General features: G+C 41.3%; 1 protein-coding gene across 1 annotated transcript in view; it reads right to left on the reverse strand.

Annotated features, from left to right (window-relative positions):
• Window positions 1-1,364: 1,364 nt before the first annotated feature.
• Window positions 1,365-22,069, reverse strand: part of lemd3 (LEM domain containing 3) — a 33,968-nt gene continuing 13,263 nt past the window's right edge. Inside the window, exons 9-13 of the mRNA XM_022215812.2 lie at window positions 13,320-13,498; window positions 8,985-9,066; window positions 8,791-8,896; window positions 8,621-8,699; window positions 1,365-3,534 (exon numbers count right to left, since the gene is read on the reverse strand). Coding sequence (XP_022071504.1) covers window positions 3,362-3,534; window positions 8,621-8,699; window positions 8,791-8,896; window positions 8,985-9,066; window positions 13,320-13,498 — 619 coding nt within the window. The 3' untranslated portion in view covers window positions 1,365-3,361. The remainder of the gene's footprint in view (window positions 3,535-8,620; window positions 8,700-8,790; window positions 8,897-8,984; window positions 9,067-13,319; window positions 13,499-22,069) is intronic.

The raw sequence follows: 22,069 nt of genomic DNA on the forward strand, positions 1-22,069 counted from the left end.
CCCTTTGATGTGCAGTGTGGGTCAGGAGATCCCATTTTCCACTGGATTTGGGTCACGTTTGACTCATGTTGCTCATCAAAGGGTTAGACTGATGGGTCTGAGGTGAGGATGTCTCATTATGGTCCACTGGAAAAAATGCCCCTCTCAGAACAAGAAAAAAAAACTTATTTCAAGGAACTTTTACCTTGAAATAAGTGAAAAAATCTGCCAGTAGAACAAGTGAAAAATGGCTTGGTAAGATTTCTTAAAATACGATATTTAGAATATTGAGATCTTAAAATTAGCTGGGAAAACTTATTTTAAGCTAGATTTTACCAGGATTGTCTTGACTGAGGTGCTCAGGATTGTCATTGTCTTGACTCCTCAGCATGCATCGCTTCCTCACCTCCATGAGTGTCTTTGGTGGGACTAAGATGTGTGGAGAGCAGTGGACGCAAAGTACAGAGGATGTCCAATTAGAGTAACAACAGTAAGCTGGTAGGAAAATGCAATATGAGGGAGCTGTTGTCCACCATTACTTTATTGTTGAACTGAATTAATTACTTTATGTTAGTTATTAGTAGTTTGTACTACACTGCACTTCTAAGCTCTGTTGCACACCTTTTATGCTCCATGTCTGTCAACGCTGCACAACAGGACACTGTAGATGGCATATTGGAAATACAGTTTAAACAAGCTTAAGGGCGATATCTGCGATTAGACATATTTTATGGTGTAAATGTACTGCATAAAATGTTTGATATCAGGAGCTGAAAGCATGTGGAAACTAATTCTGAGCATCAGGATTTAGTGTCCCAAAAAAATTGACATTTCGCAGGCCAATAATTTTGGCAATTCTTGTTGAAATAACCTCAAATTTTCACAGAATGTATAGAAACAGATCAAGATTTTATATTTAGTGTTTTTTTTGTTCAGTTTTCAGGTTGAGCCATGCCGTTCACTCCCAAAGAGAAGTCATTTTGGGTCTTGGAATATGCTGCTGTTGATGGTCTACCACATCCTTTAGCCCTGCATAAGCAGCCTTCCTCTACATTTTTGGTACCAAGTCCAAATTTATTTGCCAGTTGGTGAAGTATTTTTTTTTCCAGATTTTGCACTTGAAGGCAGTCTTGGGTGACTGTGTGTGAGCATATTCAGTGGTGAGAGAAAAGCAGGCTCTAACCTTGGACAGCTGTAACCATGGCAGCCATGTAGGAGTCCATGACAAAAACTAGTATGTAAAATCATTTATGGATTTCATTTCAGAGACAGCATCTGACTTTGATGAATAATGGCCCACGAGACGGGAATAAAAACCTCAAAGCTGTTTACGAAATGTTTCCACCCCATGTGTGCAAATGACAGAGGAGCACAAAAACACAATGTAAAAACTCCTGATAAACCTTTAATTTGAGCTATTTGTACACCTGGCAAATTACATTAAAACTTCTGTATCCCTACTCTCCCCCAATACCACCCCCCATACAATGTCAGGGAAATAAAGCATATAATGGAAGATATTACAGTTATATCAATGTACAGTGTTTACATAAAAAAAACACAAAGGTAAAATGAATTGAGGATGCACTTAAATGTGAAGCACAAGCTTTGAGAAGTGCCGTTATGTCACTCATTTACCTTAAGCCCCGTTAGTCAGTGTGAACTGAGACACTACAGGTGCACCATTCTGCTAGACATACAAAAATAGATTACGTTGATGCACCAACCACTAGATTATTCACTTTATTTTGTTGTTTTACACATCCTGACAATTGTTTCAAAGTGGATGTAAAGTTGATCCCTGATGGAAAAAAAAAGTTGACACATATATAGCAGGTGTCGTAACATTGAAATAGTACATGCCTTGGTGGTTTAACAAAAATAATAAATAGAAGCTTTTGGTTTAACATCAAAGGAAATTGCTACAAAATATCAAATCTGCAGAAACTGACAGAACTACAGCTAGGCCTCAGTCACCATTTAAAATGTCTCAACTTCTCTTAAATCCAGTACATTCTCCAATAATGCAGTGCCAGTAAAAAAGCACAAATTTAAGGCACAGTGAGGGTCATCGGCTGCAGGATGCTGCAGCAGGCTTTTAACATCTGGAATGTGCACCATTTGTACAATTTCACACTGCAAAAACTGAATCCAAATTTCAATTCACTGCATTAAATTAAAATATGTCTAGCCTGTCCTTGTTGTCTTTTATGAAGAGACACGGGTTGTAGAAACAGACTCACTCAACCAGGAATCCTGAAGCTCTTTACAGCCTCGCTAATGTGTCTGGAATATTTGGAATTTAAACAGCTTCCCAGTTCTAGGTAGAACACACTAATGTCAGCATCACACATGAGGCTGAGAAGATCAGAGACCAGCAGTGACAGCATCAGGGTCCATCCACAGCAAATATTTGTCTCACCAGAGAGAGAGAAGCACAGACGTTCAGCTGGACATGAACCACCCTGAAGTCTGAGCTCCTCTGGTCTGCAGCTCAGCTTTGCAGAGGGAATAAACGTGGTCATTGTTACAACAGTTTTTGAATTCAATGAGTGGATAAATCAACAGTAAAAACAACCCAACTTTAAAGAGGTAAATAATAAATACGAGTAACAATAATAACTTGGACTATAAGTGGAGAAGAAAGCTTCAGGGGACTGTCAATCCTACATCTGGGAGCTTTCATAAAATGAATGAGGAGGAGGAGAAAGGCTCAGACATGGAGCAAACAAAGACATCATCCTCACTGATGCTGTGTTCTGGCTAACTGGAGGCCTTCTGGAAGGGTCTGTCTGTGGCTACAGGTGGACTTTTCTGTGGTGAGCAAGCTGCAAGAAAAATGTGCACTTCAGGTTGACTTTAGTAGAGAAAAGGTAACCCAGCTTGTGCTGCAGTTCACATGTTTGTACAGCTGCTCTGTCTCCTCCCTTTACTAAAACGGTATTAATCCTATGAACAGGTTAACACCTCTGGGACTCCACACCCATACTGTTGTAATGAAAGCTTACACAGAGATGTACTGATACATGCTGTTTCCATACAGTGCCTAAATGAACTCCATCATGGCATCAGATATACAGTGGGAGAGGAGGGAAAACTGGAGTCTTTGCACATCATCTTAAATAGTCTAGAAGAACTCTGCTTCTTTCTTAAATCTATGACACTTCTAATACAAAGATTATATAAAAGACACTGCACTGCTGAACAGTTTCTTTCACAAATATCCTGTGGTGAAAAATGAAAAATAAAAATAAAAAAAGCTTCCCTGTGACACAAACTGGAGTCTACTCTGCTGTAAAGCAGTGAAGAAGCAACAGCAGACTGGTGCTGTAATTGTGGGAGGGCACAGCGGAGAATGTTAACTCTGAATCCAACGATGGTCTCATGAGAAGCCTGAAGAGTTGGCTGAGCCAGAGTACTGCAGACGTGTGTTCATGGTGCTTGTGGTGTTCAGGTGGAAGCTGGAGGCCTTCAGGGGCGTGCTGCAGCCCTGGGCTTGTGGGAAGCGTTGGTGGTATCGGTCTAAACGCAGATATTTCACCGTCACCAGCTTACCTATCAACAGAAGAAAGACCTGTCAAAGACCAATCACTACAGCGTTCTGCAATACATGGAGCTACTCATTCCAACTGATGGAACTCCACACAGATATTCATCCAAAGCTGCAAACACTTCAACCAAAAGCTCGATCCCTACGTGCAGGGTACTACCGCTTACTATCACACTTTTGTTACTGAAACAAAATGTCACCTTGTACTGCTGTTAGAACATTCTCTCAACCCTCCTACAAACTGGAACCATTATCTGCTCAGATGGAAATGATAGAGTGGAAAAAACAGCAGCTGAATCCACGTATCTGCAGGACTTTGTTACTGAATATAATCCTCAAATAAAGTGGTGTATTCTTTGACAAAATAAAAAAACTAATTAGCCAACATGTTCAGTTCATTCAACAGATAACTGAATATAAAGTGGAAGTGCCTGAATAATATGAGTGTTTTTAAGTCTTAACTTGAGGGCATAGCTGTAATTTTTTTCAAGAAACAAAGTAAAATGTTGCCATGGGTAAAATAAGTTAGATTCTGGGCAGCACCATGAGCCCTGTTTCTGTTTAACATTTTGGAAAATGAGGTGTGCCAAATTAAATATCTTGGGAAAGTTCTGAAGCTCTCAGATTCCTGCCCTAATAGTCTTTTGTCGATAATAAATATCTAAAAAGAGGAATCAGGAATGACTGCATATTTCCATCAACCAGTGAAGCTGAAGTTACATCCATGAACACAGTGAAGAGTTTTAAGAAATTTAATCTAATCAGTATCCAACCAAAATATGGCTCCAATCTCCACATCTCTTCCTGACTTTTGGTGGATTTCAGAACTCATAAGATGGTATTTTACAGTGCAGAGAGACAACAACCTGAAGCAGACTGTGAAAGCAACCAGAGAGTCCTTTGAGGCCAACAAGTGGAATGTTCTGCAATGGTCAAAGTCAATCACCTGACCTGAATCCAACTGAGCATTCATTTTACTCGCTGAAGACAAAACTGAGGGGAAAATGCTTCAACAACAAGCAGGAAGTGAAGACAGCAGCAGTAGAGGTCTGGCAGAGCATCACCAGGGAGCAAACCCAGCCTCTGGTGAGGTCTGTGGGTTCACTGACTGCAATGGATTTACAACCAAATATTTAGAGTGACAATTAGATTTAAGATTATGTTAGTTTGTCCAGTTATTTTTGGTCCCCTAAAAAGGAGGAGGATACATCCTCAAATTAAAGCTGAAAGTCTGCACTTAAAGCACATCTGGATTGTTTCATTTGAAATCCAACTGGAAATTCTGTCAACGCCCAAATATTCATGGACCTGACCAATGGATGGGATCTTGTTCACACTTGAGAAAGGTTGATGCTACAGGTACGGACCCGTACCCGTAGCATCTGTACTAGAGGTACGGACCATTAAGGTCACTGAAGAGCTGGCGCCGGTTAACTACTATTTGCTGCACATTACAGGCAGTTTATATGAATGACTTTGACGGCGAACATTGTATAATTTAACCAAAAATACACCGTCTCCTCTCACACTTTAGACATTGCAGTTTTTACGCTTTTAGACGCCGTGTCTAAATTGTTTGAAGTCCAGCTCCTATTAATTAGTTTACCGTGTTCAGTGGTGGAAGCGGCTGACGAACTCCATTGCAAATGTTCCCATTTAATTTCGGACGCTAATTTACAAGATAAAGTTAAGGATGTCGAATATGAAACAAACACTCGTGAATGGTGAGGAGCAGCTCTTTAATTCGGCATGAATTAAAAAAAACCACAAACTCAATTTACTGTGATATTGTGAGATTTGTTTGTGGTTATGTAACTTAGCCATTCAACAGAGTCCGCTAACATGAAAGTGACTGACGTGCAGTGTCTGTGTTGCCAGACGTAGAAAATACGTCAGGGTTTTGTTTAGGTTGTTAATATGTAATAGTCTGTCGCTACTTTTGAAGGTAAAAAAATACTTGTAGTTTGCTGGCTGTTAGTTCCGCCATTTGTTTTGTTTGCTGTTTGTGCTTTATTAGAACAGGGTCACGTGAATAAAAAGTTTTGCTATTTTTAATAGTAGTGCTGATTTCAACCCCCAAATCGCTGCCCGTGAAAAAGTCAGACAATGATATTTATAAGACATTATGCATGATAGAAAAGAGAACAGCAGATGACTGACATGACAGCCTCGGCACGCAGATTCACCTCGAATCACGGAAGCGCCTTCATCACTCGGATTACCAAACCGGCTCATTAATATTTATATACGTCGGATTACCAGCCAATCACAAAGCGCGTTCATCAGCCGACTCATTAATATTCATGTCCGTCTCATTAATATTTATGGTAAGATAAAGTGCCGTATCCGCAGGCCACAGGCTACGGGTACGGGTCCGTATCTGTAGGCACTACCCTTGAGAAAATGGAGCAGAAGATGGACAGGTGGATTGTTGTTGCATCTGCAGTGATGTAAGCGTTGGACTAGACTGTCTGTCATGCTGAAAAGGGAACCAAGCTCTCCATTTACCAGGGCATCTACAGTCCAACCCTCATTTATAGTCATGGGATATTGGTAATGACTCAAAGAATGAGACTGCAGATACAAGCAGTCCAAGTCACTTTCCTCTGTAGAGTGGCTGGGCTCAGCCTCAGACATAAGGTGAGGACCTCGGACAATTGGAAGGAAACTAGAAGTGGAGGTGTTGCTCATTCGCGTCAAGCCAGTTATTGTGCATTGGAATGTCTTCAAAGTCAACCTAGACGTCCATGGAAAAATGCTGCTGTGAAGACGGATGTCAGGAATGACCTGCTCATCCTGCTGCTGATCCGACTCAGAATAAGTGAAAGAAAATAAATAGATGGATCTTTTTGGATGTCAAATTGAATAAAACATTTCTTAATTTTCTGATGTTGGAACCTTAATTAGGTAGGAAATGAACAAACAAATTCTACTGAATTGCGACTGATTCACTGTGCTAAATGTCTTGTTGCATTGCTGGAATGTCCCTAACAATGAAGTGACATAGCTGAAGGACAGTTTCCACTTCGGGCTGCTCTGAGGGTTCAGGTGTATGAGTTCTGCAAAGTGTCTTGAGACAATTTGAATTATAATTGGCGGTATACAAATAAAATTGAATTGAATTTGACACATCCATGATTCTAAAGATTTTTACAAAAAAAATAAAAAAATCACCAAAATGTGATTCAAATGATTCAGTTGAAGTGTTTTACAGCTAATCCAGCAGTACTGCAGAGGCCTGGCCTGTAAATACTCTGGGCATTACTGTGCTTTTCTAATCCAGTCAGTTTTAATGCTAACTGCTCTAGATTAATTCTAAGTGGGGACATACAAATTAGGGTGATAAAACAATAATAATAGGTGCTTGCAATAAAAATGATTTTGAAAGAATGTTGAATAGTTTCATTGAAATGCATCAGCTGCAAACCACCATGAAATCAAACAATGATAACGTAAAGTTGCATGAATAAACTCCATGCATGGTAAAACGTGTAACAATTTTCAGTATGGCCGCTGGTTGTTGACATGCTCTAGGAAAGTATCTGACTCCTCCTGATTTCGTAAATTGTTGGTTTAATAAATAAAACAGCTTTCTTAACATGTTGCATTTTTATTGCAGTTTGCCTTGATTGCTTCAAGGTATGGAAATTCAATATTTTCTATGTGAATATCAGGGATGGCAACATGAAATTCTGATTTCAGCTGAAAATTATTGACTTGGTGAGGGCAGAGCCCACCTGAAGCTGAGAGATTTATAGTAAAATAGAAGTAATTTAGATTGATAAAAATGATCAAAAACATAATAATACTAGACTTAAATAAGTCAGCAAATTTAATGAAAAGTTAACTTACTTGTTCTTCAATCATTTCTCACTATCTTTAGTTCAAAATATTTCACAAATCTATAAGAGTTCTATACTACTATGTACACTATATACAAGTCAGTTCACTGCAACACTCCTATTTTGCCAATTTTCTTCTCTTTGCAGCAAGCTGTGTAAATCTCTGGACAGCCTTCCTTTTCAACTCCTGCTGGTGGGCATTTCTTGCAGCCATTTCCTTCTCTTTCAGTGTATCTTTTGCCTTGGCACTTGAAGTAGCTGTTGATGCTGCTAGTGTAACTAGACCCTCCAGAAAAACACGATTATGCGATCGCATGAATTCCCGCATTAATCACCGAAATGCCGCTGATTATGCGGGGGTCAATTATTTCTCAAAAGGCAGCATAATCCCCGCAAAACAGCGCATAATTCCCACAAGAATCTCACATTTCCACAAAAAAAACAAAAAACAAAAAAGAGAAATATGCGGGTCCCGCTTGATTTCACAATTTCCGCATAAAATGAGAAAACTATAACCAATATAAATGGAGTTGTGAGTGAGTTTTTATGTGATGCCCGGCCTGACGTCATCAGTTCGCGCATTCACACACACACACACACTAGAAGCACGAGCTGATGCGGAGCGCGGTGCCAATGTTGCCAACTTAGTGACTTTTTCGCTAAATCTAGCGACTTTCCAAAGCGTCCGACCGACTTTTTTTTGTCAAAAGCGACTAGCCACAAATCTAGTGACTTTTTCTGCCATTTTGGAGATTGACAGGAAAACTTGGATCATTCTGCAGTTACTGTCCTCAACAAGCAGCAGGTGCTGCTGTGAGCTTCTCCCCCTCCCAAAGCACAGGCTGTCAGTCCAGTAACCCCGCAGCAGTCCCAGTGTCTGATTAGAGGACACATCCCTCCGCGGCCAGACGGCAGGTGAATCGCACATATTTTTGCATATTTCACAACTATTCGCTTGAGTTTCGTTAACATCGGCGACAATAAAGTACCTAATCCCCCCTAAAATTTTCTCAACGGATTTAGACGACTCACATAAATGTTCAAATCTGAAATTAAATCAGCGGAAATCCGCAGATCCGCGGAAAATTGCCATCCGTGGAATATGGACAGGGAACACAGGCTGAGCAAGAAAATCATCTCCAATAATTCCCAAATTTGATGTTGTCTTCTCACGTGTAGAAATACACCCATTTGTTTTATCCTTTCATTAATGCTGATGTGTTCTAAATGTATGTTGTGTGTAAATTACCATCAAACCAGGAGCCATGAAGTGCCTTGAAGGCTTTCCCTGAGTGTTCTGCAGAGAGACATTTCACATAGACACATCCCTGTGGAGACAACAGAAAGAAGACAGTAACAATGCTGCAGCTAACACTTAGGATGACAAACGGTGGTCCTCACTCACAGCACTGAGCTTACCTCTCCTGAGTTCTTGTCAACTGCGATATGGACGATGCCGTCGTTGTCACTGCACTTCTCCAGGATTGCCTCATGAATAGCTAGATCCCAGTTTTCCCCAACCTCCCTGAAAATGCAAATACAACTTCAGTGAATGGGAAAACATTAAGTTTCGTAGTCATTCACAGCTCATAAAACACATAGAAGAGACTCACATGACTGGGTCAAACATGTTTCTGATCTTAAGACATGGCGTGAGACTGTTGGGAGGTGAATTCCTCCGGTCCAGAGGGAAAGCTGAAACAGAAAGACAGAGCAATCGTGTCAGAACTAGGGCTGGCCCGAATAGTGGTTTCTGGTCTCTGGATATGCGGGCCCTATTAAAGACGAATATCCAAATATCCGTTCCGACCCGTAGCGTCCGACACGGGTCCAGACCATTTGTCTGCTCTCCTGGATCCAAATTTTGCACGCTGCCTTCATTTGGCATAGCTCAGTGGGTAGAGTGGCCGTCTCACAACCGGAGGGTTGCGGTTCGATCCCCTGGCCCGTTGTGCTCATGTTGAGGTGTCCCTGAGCAAGACACCTAACCCCTAATTGCTCCTGGTGGGTCGTGGTTAGCGCCTTGCATGGCAGCTCCCGCCATCAGTGTGTGAATGTGTGTGTGAATGGGTGAATGGGATGTATCATGTAAAGCGCTTTGGATAAAAGCGCTATATAAATACAACCATTTTCTCTTCAGTTAAACTGAAGAATTTCCAAACAGCGGAGGTCTTCAGCATCTTGTCTTGTGTTTATGCAACGAAGTGAAGCGTGACGTCAGCGTCGGCAGCAACCTGGCCAATCGGGTGGTGGTAAGAAACATGAATGGATGAGCCAAGATGAGCCGAACACAACGGTATGAGCTGAAGGCGAAGGGAAGAGACGAGCTCTGAAAATTCCTATTTTATCCTATTTTTTAATTTTGGTATCCGAATATTCGGATACCAAAATTAATATCCGGATACTGCTGTAGCAAATGAATATTCAGATATTCGGGTCCAGCCCTAGTCAGAACACACAGAACATGCAGGCAATCACGGTGAAAGTACATATGCGTTTCCACTACATAACCTTATGAACTAATACCTGGAGTTTTCCACAACCAGAACTTTAAGAGAAACTGTGGGCGTACACTGCAAGCCTCCAGATTGTGATCGTTTGCTCCATGAATAAATTACTTAATTTGGGACACATAATCTATCAGTGGAGGGCACTTAGTCCACATTTATTGGTCTCCGTTTTCTCTTCTCTGCTTGTTGTGTCATTGCTTAAGCAGACAGCAGAGTAGAGGATAAACTGTAGTAGAGAGACTGAACCACACTGGAAATGGCGCTAGTTAACCATGACTGCAATCTTCCTCTAAGGGACACAATTTGAGGATACTTCAAAAATTTCTCAGCATCACGTGGAAGGAGGGAGCGTACCTCCCATAGTCGGATACTATACAGCTTGCTATTGCAGTTTACAAAAGCTCAAATGTTTGTCGTTACTTCTTTGCAGTTGGCACCCTTTGAAAATCAGTAGGCAGTGAGCAGACAATAAAGAACAGGTAGATGTACCACACTTTCCATGAGCAAAGCATATTTTCAAATGTAAACACAGTAGTTAATTGCATTCATGTAATAGTAAGAGGCTAAAATCAATAATGTGATAAATATTCAGTTATATTCCATCATATTTTACCTTATTTAAGATCAAACTGCATGACGACATGTAAATCAAGGCCTGTAAACTACAAAGCATACAGAAATAAACCATGCTTCCTGCAGACGGCTCCATAAACGCATGACTTACCTCCACAGATGCAGCCAACACAGAACAAACAAAAACTAAATTCAAAATATCATGGCAGCTACTCTGTGTGAGGCTAATGTTAACAATATTCATTGCTACATGAATCATTTATTTCTCAATATTCACAAAAAAGCTGTTGCGAGCCAGTAATGGCCATCTGCATTGAAATGGTTTGTTTGAGGATTTTCAGTAAGGATTTAAAAAGCATTTAGAACGTTAATGATTATTCCTCCAGTTAGTAATGAAGTCTGCAAGGTTCCATGCTAGGACAAATACTTTTTATCTTGTATGTGCATTCGTAGGCAATACTATTAGGAAACACTGCATAAACTTTCACTACGAAGCAGATGACATATTGGCAAAATTTCCTATGAAGTCTGATAAAACATATTGTCACAGCCCCCATCCTGCTGTTAGTGTGGCGGTTCTAATGTCTGTTTTGTCCTTAAGGAGCTGACAGCAGGAGGCGACCGAGGACGGCTAAGTGTCCAACTTGTCTTCCGGGACTCGAGTATAAAAGATGGCTTCCGCTATCGAGCTGGGGCTCTCTCTCTCTCCTCGCACTGACTCTGCGGCTGTTGGGGCGCAGCCCACATGGCTGGGCTGTTGCTGCCAGCGGCTTGATCTTGCACCTTCATGCATATAACATTTTATTCTGCTACATCTGAAATCCTACTGACGACACTCAGCACATGCACCCACAGCACACCATACACTTACAGTGATGACATACAGACAACTGATGATTTGACCTTCGCTTTTGAATAAATGCCCAGGTAAATGGGCTTCAAACTTGCTCCCCGGTTGTTTACACTTTGTTGTTTGCAGCCTGTCGAGCCAGGTCGTAACAATATCTATTAATGAAATTCCAAGTATGTCCTCAGGACATAAAGATCTGGATGGCCTCTAATTTTCTACTTCTAAACTCAGAATTTAAATTATTTTATTTAGCCTTGTACATCTTGGAAAGACACTATTTCATGAGATGGCTTTGCCAGCACTACTGTGAGGGATATAATTTTGGTCACCATACCTATTCTATTGTTCCCCTAAGCATTGTTTACCTGTTCTCTATCCTTTCCTATGCCATGCTATGCCTGTCCTACCATGCCCACCTGTCGGTCACACATAATGGCAGACGGCTACACTCCCTGAACCTGGGTCTGCCAGAGCTTATTTATTGGCCCCTCCAGTAAATGTTCTTTTTTTTCTTGCCACTGTTGCTAAATACTTGCTCAAAGGTGATCCAAAGGAAACTGCATTTGTTTGGTTTCTCTCTATAAGGACCTTATAGTACATATACCAATCAGGTATAACATTACGACCACCTGTCTAATACTGTGTTGGTCCACTTTTTGCTGCCAAAACAGTCCTGACCCATCGAGACATGGACTCCACTAGAAGGTGTGCTGTGGTATCTGGAACCAGGATGTTAGCAGCAGATCATTTAAGTACTGGAAGTTGTGAGGTGGGACCTCCATAGATCACACTTCCTTGTCCAGCACATCCCACAGATGCTGGATTGGATTAAGATCTGGGGAATTTGGAGGCCAAGTCAACATGTCAAGCCACTCCTGAACCATGTTTGCTTTATGGCATGGTGCATTATCCTGCTGAAAGAGGCCATCAGGAAATACCGTTTCCATTAAAGGGTGTACATGGTCTGCAACAATGCTTAGGTAGGTGGTATGTGTCAAAGTAACATCAGCATGGACGGCAGGACCCAAAGTTTCCCAGCAGAACATTACCCAAAGCATCACACTGTCTCTACCAGCTTGCCTTCTTCCCATAGTGCATCCTGGTGCCATGTGCTCCCCTGGTAAGCGACACACTTGGCCATCCACATGATGTAAAAGAATATGTGATTCATCAGACCAGAACACCTTCTTCCACCTTGTTCTGTGGTTCAGTTCTGATGCTCACATGTCCTTTGTTGGTGCTTTTGGCAGTGGATAGGGATCAGTATGGGCACTCTGACTGGTCTGAGGCTATCCAGCTCCATACGCAACAAACTGTGATGCTCTGTGTATTCTGATACCTTTCAATCAGAACCAGCTTTAACTTCTTCATTAACCTGAGCAACAGTAGCTCGTCTGTTAGGTCGAACCACACGGGCCAGCCTTCAGTCTCCACATACATCAGTGAACTTTGGCCACCCACGAACCTATTGCTGGTTCACCACTGTTCCTTCCTTGGACCACTTTTGATAGATCCTGACCACTGCAGAACAGGAACACCCCACAAGAGTTGCAGTTCTGGAGATGCGCTGACCCAGTCATTTAGCCATCACAGTTTGGTCCTTGTCGGGACTGACTCAAATGCTTACACTTGCCCATTTTTCCTGCTTCAAACACATCAACTTTAAGGACAAAATGTTCACTTTCTGCCTAATATATCCAACCCACTAACAGGTGCCATGATGAAGAGGTAATCAGTGTCATTCACTTCACCTGTCAGTGATCAGAATGTTAGGCCTGATCAGTGTATGGTGTCGCTCTATAAATAAACTGAATTGAAATGTTACTGGATCACTGGTCTAATAACTTGTTTACTAAATATGCACTGCTAGGAAACTAAGAGGGTTGCTGGTTGGAAGCTGTAAATAGTTTTTTTTTTTAAATGACACTATTCATATTTGGTTTCAGAAGGCATGATTGCTGCAAATTGAAAGAAATGCTCACTGGAATCACTAGATAATTTTCAGAGTGTGTTACCTTTTCCCTGCCAGACTTTGGAGGGCATCAAGGAGGTCTTGTCAGAACTAAGACAAGGCTGGAGCCACCTCCAGACCTTGAAGTCCGCTCCACCGATCCTTTGAGTCTCTGTTCGAATCCTGGACTCATTGGCTGAGAGGAAACTCACAGCTCGCTCCCAAATCTTCTTCATTTTCTTCCTGTAAAACAAAATAAACGTTAACACATCTTCTTTACCTCATAAGTCAACAGAAAGCTTCTGTGATGTGACAGAAAAATGTATAAATTTGTAATTAAAACAACCTATTTTGCTCTTTTCTGATAACTTTTGGTCACACACCTGTATAAGTTAAGTAGGGCTGGGCACTAGGAACCAGTTCCAACTTGGAGCCGGTTCAGAGTTTGAAATTTTGAAGGAACTGTTAAGAAAGTTTAACTTTGATCCTGTTCATCAGTTCATAAACACATTTCACTGGTGCTTGTGCAACCAGTTCTAGAGAATGTAGAGCAGTGCAGACGTAGAGGCAGAGAATGTGTGAGTTGTGGGCAGCAAGCAGGGTGACTGTGATGTGTGACCCCGTATGGCCCTGAGGCTAATGACTACTTTGGCTCAAGAGAATCTCTCCCTGGACTACGGTCCAGACAACAGAGCAGCAAAAGGCTCACACAGTGAACTGCTAACACCTACTGTATACAGACAGCTATCTGTAACACTCTGCTTGCTGAATGAATCTGTGTTTTACATTTCCTGAAGTAATAATAAATTGGGACTTTAGCATTATCCTGCTCAATCATTGCTAAGCTGCACAAACTGTGATTTTCCTGTAAAAAAACAAAACAAAAAAGGTTTTGAAAATCCTCACATCCTTTACTCAAGTAAAAGTATTTATACTACTCTGTAAAGTCTTACAGTGAAAATGTTATCTAAAATAAACGCATGCTCAAGAAAATGTACTATGAAAGAAAAAAATACAGTACTCAGAAAATGCCCCCGATGCTGGTAATAGTGACATATTATTAGATTATTATTACTCATGCATTAAAAAAGCAGGACTTCACGGTTTTAATAACTCGGGAATGAAGGATTGCTAAGAACTGGAATCAATGAGCAGAATCGGAACATGAATCAAAATTGTTAAAATATAAATGATACCCAACCCTTGAGTCAGCTGTAAGTTTTGATAACTAGTTTCTCTTTGCAACCCCTCTAGTGAGCAGAGCAGAGCAGCCATGCAATATGGAAGCAACCTAAGGTTCAGTGATGGTGTGTGGAGTAGTCAGGAAGATTGAAACAACAAGCTGATGAGTAGACAGACCACTCTACCACCTGATATCTGCAAATAAAATATACCAAAAAAGCTTCTCCAAAAAACATGCACTATTAAGCATTTACATAAAAATAATTTGAAGGCTCTTGTGGTCAAAAGATTTATTTTCTTTGTAAATTAATTACATTTTTGGGAGGCTAAAGGTGCTTGAAAACTCACAAAACTTTGCACGTGTCAAAAGCACAGGAAAAATTGTATTGATTGTGGGTAACAACGTCCCACAAAATGTAAAACCCTCAGCTTCCACGTTAGGATTCATCTAGATATTTGGTAGGCACATGTATCATTTCCAGATGTTTGACATTTGTAGTTGGTGTGACTTAAAGCCCTTTGTGATGCAAAGTCATCAGTTATGACTTACTGAAAACTGTGGTGACACCAAAATGCAATCTTCAAATGACCACAAAGTCCTCATGCTTGATGACACTCCAGACATGAATACATGTCGATTCTGAGAAGCACTTCCTGGCAGCAGCAAGTCAGCTTATTGTGTCAAAACATCATGCAATGTACAAGAAATGTACATGCTGTGTTTGACATATGATACACAGAAACATGATGTATAATCAGTGGTTGTCTTCCATCACCACACAGTGGACACAGAAAGTGCTGTGGAACTCCACTGTGGACCATCCAGGTCTGAAGACATCATCATCTTCTTTTCCTTTCGGCTTTTCCCTTCAGGGGTCGCCACAGCGAATCAATTGCCTCCATCTAACCCTGTCTGCTGCATCCTCTTCTCTCACACCAACTACCTTCATGTCCTCTTTAACCACATCCATAAACCTCCTCTTTGGTCTTCCTCTAGGCCTCCTGCCTGGCAGTGGGAAACTCAGCATCCTTCTACCAATATATTCACTCTCTCTCCTCTGGACATGTCCGAACCATCTCAGTTTGGCCTCTCCGACTTTATCTCCAAAGCCTCTAACATGTGCTGTCCCTCTGATGTACTCATTCCTGATCCTATCCATCCTGGTCACTCCCAGAGAGAACCTCAGTATCTTCAGTTCTGCTACCTCCAGCTCTGCCTCCTGTCTTTTCCTCAGGGACACAACATGGCTGGTCTCACCACAGTTTTGTAAACCTTTCCTTTCATTTTAGCTGAAACTCTTTTATCACACATCACACCTGACACTTTTCTCCAGCCGTTCCAGCCTGCCTGTACACGCTTCTTCACCTCTTTTCCACACTCTCCATTGCTCTGGACTGTTGACCCTAAGTACTTAAAATCCTCCACCTTCTTGATCTCTTCTCCCTGTAACCTCACTCTTCCACTTGGGTCCCTCTCATTCACACACAGATACTCCGTCTTGCTGTGGCTAACCTTCATTCCTCTCCTTTCCAGGGCAAACCTCCACGCCTCTAGCTTCTCCTCCACCTGTTCCTTGCTCTCACTACAGATCACAATGTAATCTGCAAACATCATAGTCCATGGAGACTCCTGTCTAACATAGTCTGTCATTCTGTCCATCACCATAGCAAACAAGAAGGGGCTCAGAGCTGATCCCTGATGTAGTCCCACCTCCATCTCTGTTTCCTGCACCAACATGTCCATTGAAGTCTGCACCAATGACAACTCTCTCACGTCTAGGGATGCTCTGCATCCCTTCATCAAGGTCCAACCAGAATTTCTGCTTCTCCTCCCGCTCACATCCTACCTGTGGAGCATACCCACTAACAACATTGAACATCACACCTTCAATTTCTAGCTTCAGGCTCATCACTCGATCTGACACTCTTTTTACCTCCAGGACATTCCTAACAAACTCCTCCTTCAAGATAACTCCTACTCCATTTCTCTTCCTATCTACACCATGATAGAACAACTTGAACCTTGCTCCTAAACTTCTAGCTTTACTACCTTTCCACCTGGTCTCCTGGACACACAGTATGTACACCTTCCTCCTCTGCATCATGTCAACCAGCTCTCTATCTTTTCCTGTCATAGTTCCAACATTCAAAGTCCCTACTCTCAGTCCTAGACTCTTGGTGTTCCTCTTCTCTCTCTTCCTATGAACACATCTTCCTCCCCTCCTTCTTCCAACAACAGTCGTCCATTTTCCACCGGCACCCTGTAGGTCTACAGCAACAATGGCGGTAGCTGTTAACCCGGGCCTCGACCGATCCGGTATGGAAGTCATACATTTGATTCGCATGATTGATTTGGCCAAAGTTTTACGTCGGATGCCCTTCCTGCAACAACCCTCTGTATTCATCCGGGCTTGGGACCGGCACAATAAGACACTGGCTTGTGTCCCCTTGCGGCTACATTCCAGGTCTGAAGACATCTACATGCCTTCAATGAACCCGCCTATCAACTGCAGCAGGTCCCAACAATGGTTTAAGGTGCAAGAGCTTAATCATTACTGCTTGTAGCTTTTCCATTACAGCAAATGTGCAACAGTAGATTGCAGTACATAGTTCACTTGAATAGGGTCCCAAACCCTGACATTAAACAAGCCCTGGAGAGAAATTTCTAAATATCGGTGGATCGCTAGGGTCCAACATTAATGGTTCTGGTAATGGTACTGCAGAAAGCAAGAAGAACTTTGTGTTGCACATTGCAAGCACTGGAAGATACATGTCTATATTATATTTTCATTTTCCATATCCAAACAGACAAACACCTGGTGTGTGAGGGACAGATCAGCACACAGGTAACCATGGAGGAGAGAAGTAAATCCTGAAAAGTATGATTACACTCTACAAAAGCTGATGCAGAAAATGTTTGTTGCCAGACAAGCAACAACTTGTTTGCATATTAGAGACATGCTGGGCTCGTACTTCATCTCTTGCTTACTGGGTATGTTATGTTTGTTCAAAGCCCACACAAGGAGTTAACTAATTTATAGCTATATCGCCCGCGGAGCGGGAGGGTGCCGGATGGATCCCCGACGACGGTCGAATTCTGCGCAGCCGGTTCGGCCGGCCTTGGCGAGTCGGGACCGGCGAAATGAAGTGGCGACGCGTACGGTACCGTCACACGCGCGCAACGGCACCGTTACGTGTGTGCGGCGGCGCCGCGTTCAAAACACTGTGCTGTTACACTGTACATGCATGTTATGCTTTGTGCACAAACTGTTAAAACTAAATTAAATCATACACGTACTCTGTATATACTGATATACATGTACTCTGTGTGTGCGTGCAGCAATGTACATGTACTCTGTGTGTGTGTGTGTGTGTGTGCGTGCAGCAATGTACATGTACTCTGTGTGTGTGCAGCAATGTACGTGTACTGTGTGTACAGAGATGTACATGTACTCTGATTCATTACTCTACTAACAGATTGTTTCCCTCCAGGAGGCTGTGCAGAACCAGAACCTCTAGACTCCATCTGCATGTCAGTGAACATCAGCTTCTACTAGAACTCTTATTCCATGTCAGGAACTTAACTTGTACATTTATACAGCCTGATGTCCTCACCTTCTCCTCAGGTATAATACTTATTTTTAACTTTCACTACTACAAATAACTACTACCAGTACTATTAATACTATTTTAAATGTACCACTCCTCCCTCAGCAACCCATTTTACACACTGCAACTGCTGCTGTTTATGTTTGTTTATGTTGCTCTTATTTTTATTGCTGCACTTTACTTGTAGTTCTTAGTTTATTTCTCTGATTACTGCACTCAGAGCTGAGACTCACCAGAGTCACATTTGTCAGTTTTGTGTAAAACTAAGCCAATAAGGTTGATTCTGATTTGATTAATTTCTTTCTTCTATTGTTTAATTTCATGCTGTGTTTTTGATGTTTTCCTGCTGGAACCAGAACTAGGAACCTTCAGACCTCAGGATCCAGCTGATAGATCCTGATGATCAGGTTGACCTCTGTGCCAACGTGTTTTACTGAGCTGCTGAAGATGCAGAGTTTTCTTTTATTCATGATAATGTCAGACAGAAGAACCAAACAACAAACTGTCATAAATTAGAATCTGTCTTCAGCCTTCAACATCTGAACTGAAAGGCCAACAGGCTGGTTTTAATCCAGAAGGTTCCAGCAGCTTCATGGAGATCTTTATACTGGGACACAACCAGAAGGAATGCAGTGGTATCAACAAGAATTCAACTACTGGATGCATCAGTGATTTCTGGATGTTCTGATGGTTCTGATGGACCCAGCAGAACATCTGCTTCAAGTGCTTCATAATAAATACACATAAAATCAGTTATAATAATAAAGCACAGCATATTTTTGACACCAGCAATTTAATTAAAGCAGAAGAAGAAGGATATATTGATCAGTGATCATGTTTTTAAGCTGCACATCAACTGATCCTGATCAGAAAGTATATAAGTATTAATAACATTAATGTCAGGTGGTGCATGAACATGTAATCAGACACTGAATTAAAGTGTTTAACAGCTTTAATCTACCTGGTTTAAACAAGACAGTGCATATGTATTAGAGTTGCTCCATCAAGGGTATTTCACGATTCGATTCGATTTTGATTATGCCGATTATAAAATTTGTTGAATCGATTCGATTATTGCAGCCCAGATTTTTCGATTATTGTGCTTTTTTTGTAGCCTAGCCGCGCTAGACCCATGTTTCTGAAGGCACAAGGGTCTAGGGCCGTTCGACAGGGAGGGAGGCGGGCTAAAAGGTTGTCTTTCAAATCACTCTGCACCAATTGGGTAGGTATACAACCAATCAGTGCAACGAATAGGCTGACGGAGTTCCTAGAGTGCCGGCGGATTGTGGCTAAGTCCCATTAGCTTCCCAACCAACGGAGCCAACTGGTATATTAAGGATTTGCCATATCCCGTCGGCATAAGTCCAAATACGTCTTTCTTCTCAATGAAACACTTCAGTGCCGTCCTTTGTTTATCTTTCAAGTTGAATTTTAGCTTCAAATCTTTAAGGGCTGTGGCTAAAGCCGAGTCGAAAGACAACTGTTTATTGTGCGCCGGTTGTTTCTGTCAGAATCGTCGCGCCTCTGTCGTCACTTCGTTACGCCCGCCTTCTGACTCTACACTTCATGGTGATTGGTCCAGCCAGTTTTAGGAGAATCCAGCCTCGAGCCTTATGGAGGGTAACTAGACCCACCCTGGCAGAGAATTAAATTCCAAAAATAAGCAGCTATCAAAATAATATATATATTGATTATTTTGATACTCCATACATGATTTATATATGTAGTATGATTTTCTCTGATATATAACTTTTACCTGCTGTGTGTGTGTGTGTGTGTGTGTGTGTGTGTGTGTGTGTGTGTGTGTGTGTGTGTATGTATATATATATACACACGTGGACAAAATTGTTGGTACCCCTCAGTTAAAGAAGGAAAAACTCACAATTCTCACTGAAATCACTTGAAACTCACAAAAGTAACAATAAATAAAAATTTATTGAAAATTAAATAATCAAAATCAGCCATCACTTTTGAATTGTTGATTAACATAATTATTTAAAAAAAACTAATGAAATAGGGCTGGACAAAAATGATGGTACCCATAACTTAATATTTTGTTGCACAGCCTTTTGAGGCAATCACTGCAATTAAACGATTTCTGTATTTGTCAATGAGCGTTCTGCAGCTGTCAACAGGTATTTTGGCCCACTCCTCATGAGCAAACAGCTCCAGTTGTCTCAGGTTTGATGGGTGTCTTCTCCAAATGACATGTTTCAGCTCCTTCCACATATGTTCAATGGGATTCAGATCTGGGCTCATAGAAGGCCACTTTAGAATAGTCCAACGCTTTTCTCTCAGCCATTCTTGGGTGTTTTTGGCTGTGTGTTTTGGATCGTTGTCCTGTTGGAAGACCCATGACCTGCGACTGAGACCAAGCTTTCTGACACTAGGCAGCACATTTCTCTCCAGAATGCCTTGATAGTCTTCAGATTTCATCGTACCTTGCACACTTTCAAGACACCCTGTGCCAGATGCAGCAAAGCAGCCCCAAAACATTACTGAGCCTCCTCCATGTTTCACCGTAGGGACAGTGTTCTTTTCTTCGTATGCTTGGTTTTTGAGTCTATGAACATAGAGTTGATGTGCCTTACCAAAAAGCTCCAGTTTGGTCTCATCTGTCCAAAGGACATTCTCCCAGAAGCTTTGTGGCTTGTCAACATGCATTTTTGCAAATTCCAGTCTGGCTTTTTTATGAGTTTTTTTCAGCAGTGGTGTCCTCCTTGGTCGTCTCCCATGAAGTCCACTTTGGCTCAAACAACGATGAATGGTGCGATCTGACACTGATGTACCTTGGCCTTGGAGTTCACCTTTAATTTCTTTGGAGGTTGCTCTGGGCTCTTTGGATACAATTCGAACGATCCGTCTCTTCAATTTGTCTTCAATTTTCCTCTTGCGGCCACGTCCAGGGAGGTTGGCTACTGTCCCGTGGGTCTTGAACTTCTGAATAATATGAGCCACTGTTGTCACAGGAACTTCAAGCTGTTTAGAGATGGTCTTATAGCCTTTACCTTTAAGATGTTTGTCTATAATTTTTTTTGGGATGTCCTGGGACAATTCTCTCCTTCGCTTTCTGTTGTCCATGTTCAGTGTGGTACACACCTTTTCACCAAACAGCAGGGTGACTACTTGTCTCCCTTTAAATAGGCAGACTGACTGATTATGAGTTTGGAAACACCTGTGATGTCAATTAAATGACACACCTGAGTTAATCATGTCACTCTGGTCAAATAGTTTTCAATCTTTTATAGAGGTACCATCATTTTTGTCCAGGCCTGTTTCATTAGTTTGTTTTTTAAAATAATTATGTTAATCAACAATTCAAAAGTAATGGCTGTTTTTGATTATTTAATTTTCAATAAATTTTTATTTATTGTTACTTTTGTGAGTTTCAAGTGATTTCAGTGAGAATTGTGGGTTTTTCCTTCTTTAACTGAGGGGTACCAACAATTTTGTCCACGTGTGTATATATATATATATATATGTAAATGTTGTTGATACTCCATCTATGATTTATATTTATTTTCTCTGATATATAACTTCTATCTAGGCTATTGTTTTATATAGAAATATGTGTTCATTAGTCAGTATTTTGTTTATATATATATATATATATATATATATATATATATATATATGTATATGTATGTAGCGTAATCATATACTGTATTGTCTCTTCAAATTATTTAAATAATTGACTTTACTGCTATTATCCGCTTCTCTAACATATATTAGTGTGTGTGTGTGTTTACAGTGTTTGCAAAATACCTGTCTACAGTCGAGCTTAATATCAGAATATTCTATTACTGTTAATCCCACTATGAATATTAAAATACGCCGAACCATTTGTCCTGTATCATAGCTACACGTATGACGTTTGCAGCAAAAAAAAAAAAATCAGTTTAATATTCAGAGTTAAGATGGATTAAATGCGCTGTCAAACAGCGCTGAGTGGAGCGGGTGACCGGACCAAGACGGCGGCCTCACCGCTCGTCAGACCCAATAGGCAGTAGCGGTCGATGCGGC

This window comes from Acanthochromis polyacanthus, chromosome 1, assembly GCF_021347895.1.
Source record: "Acanthochromis polyacanthus isolate Apoly-LR-REF ecotype Palm Island chromosome 1, KAUST_Apoly_ChrSc, whole genome shotgun sequence".
NCBI lineage: Eukaryota > Metazoa > Chordata > Actinopteri > Pomacentridae > Acanthochromis > Acanthochromis polyacanthus.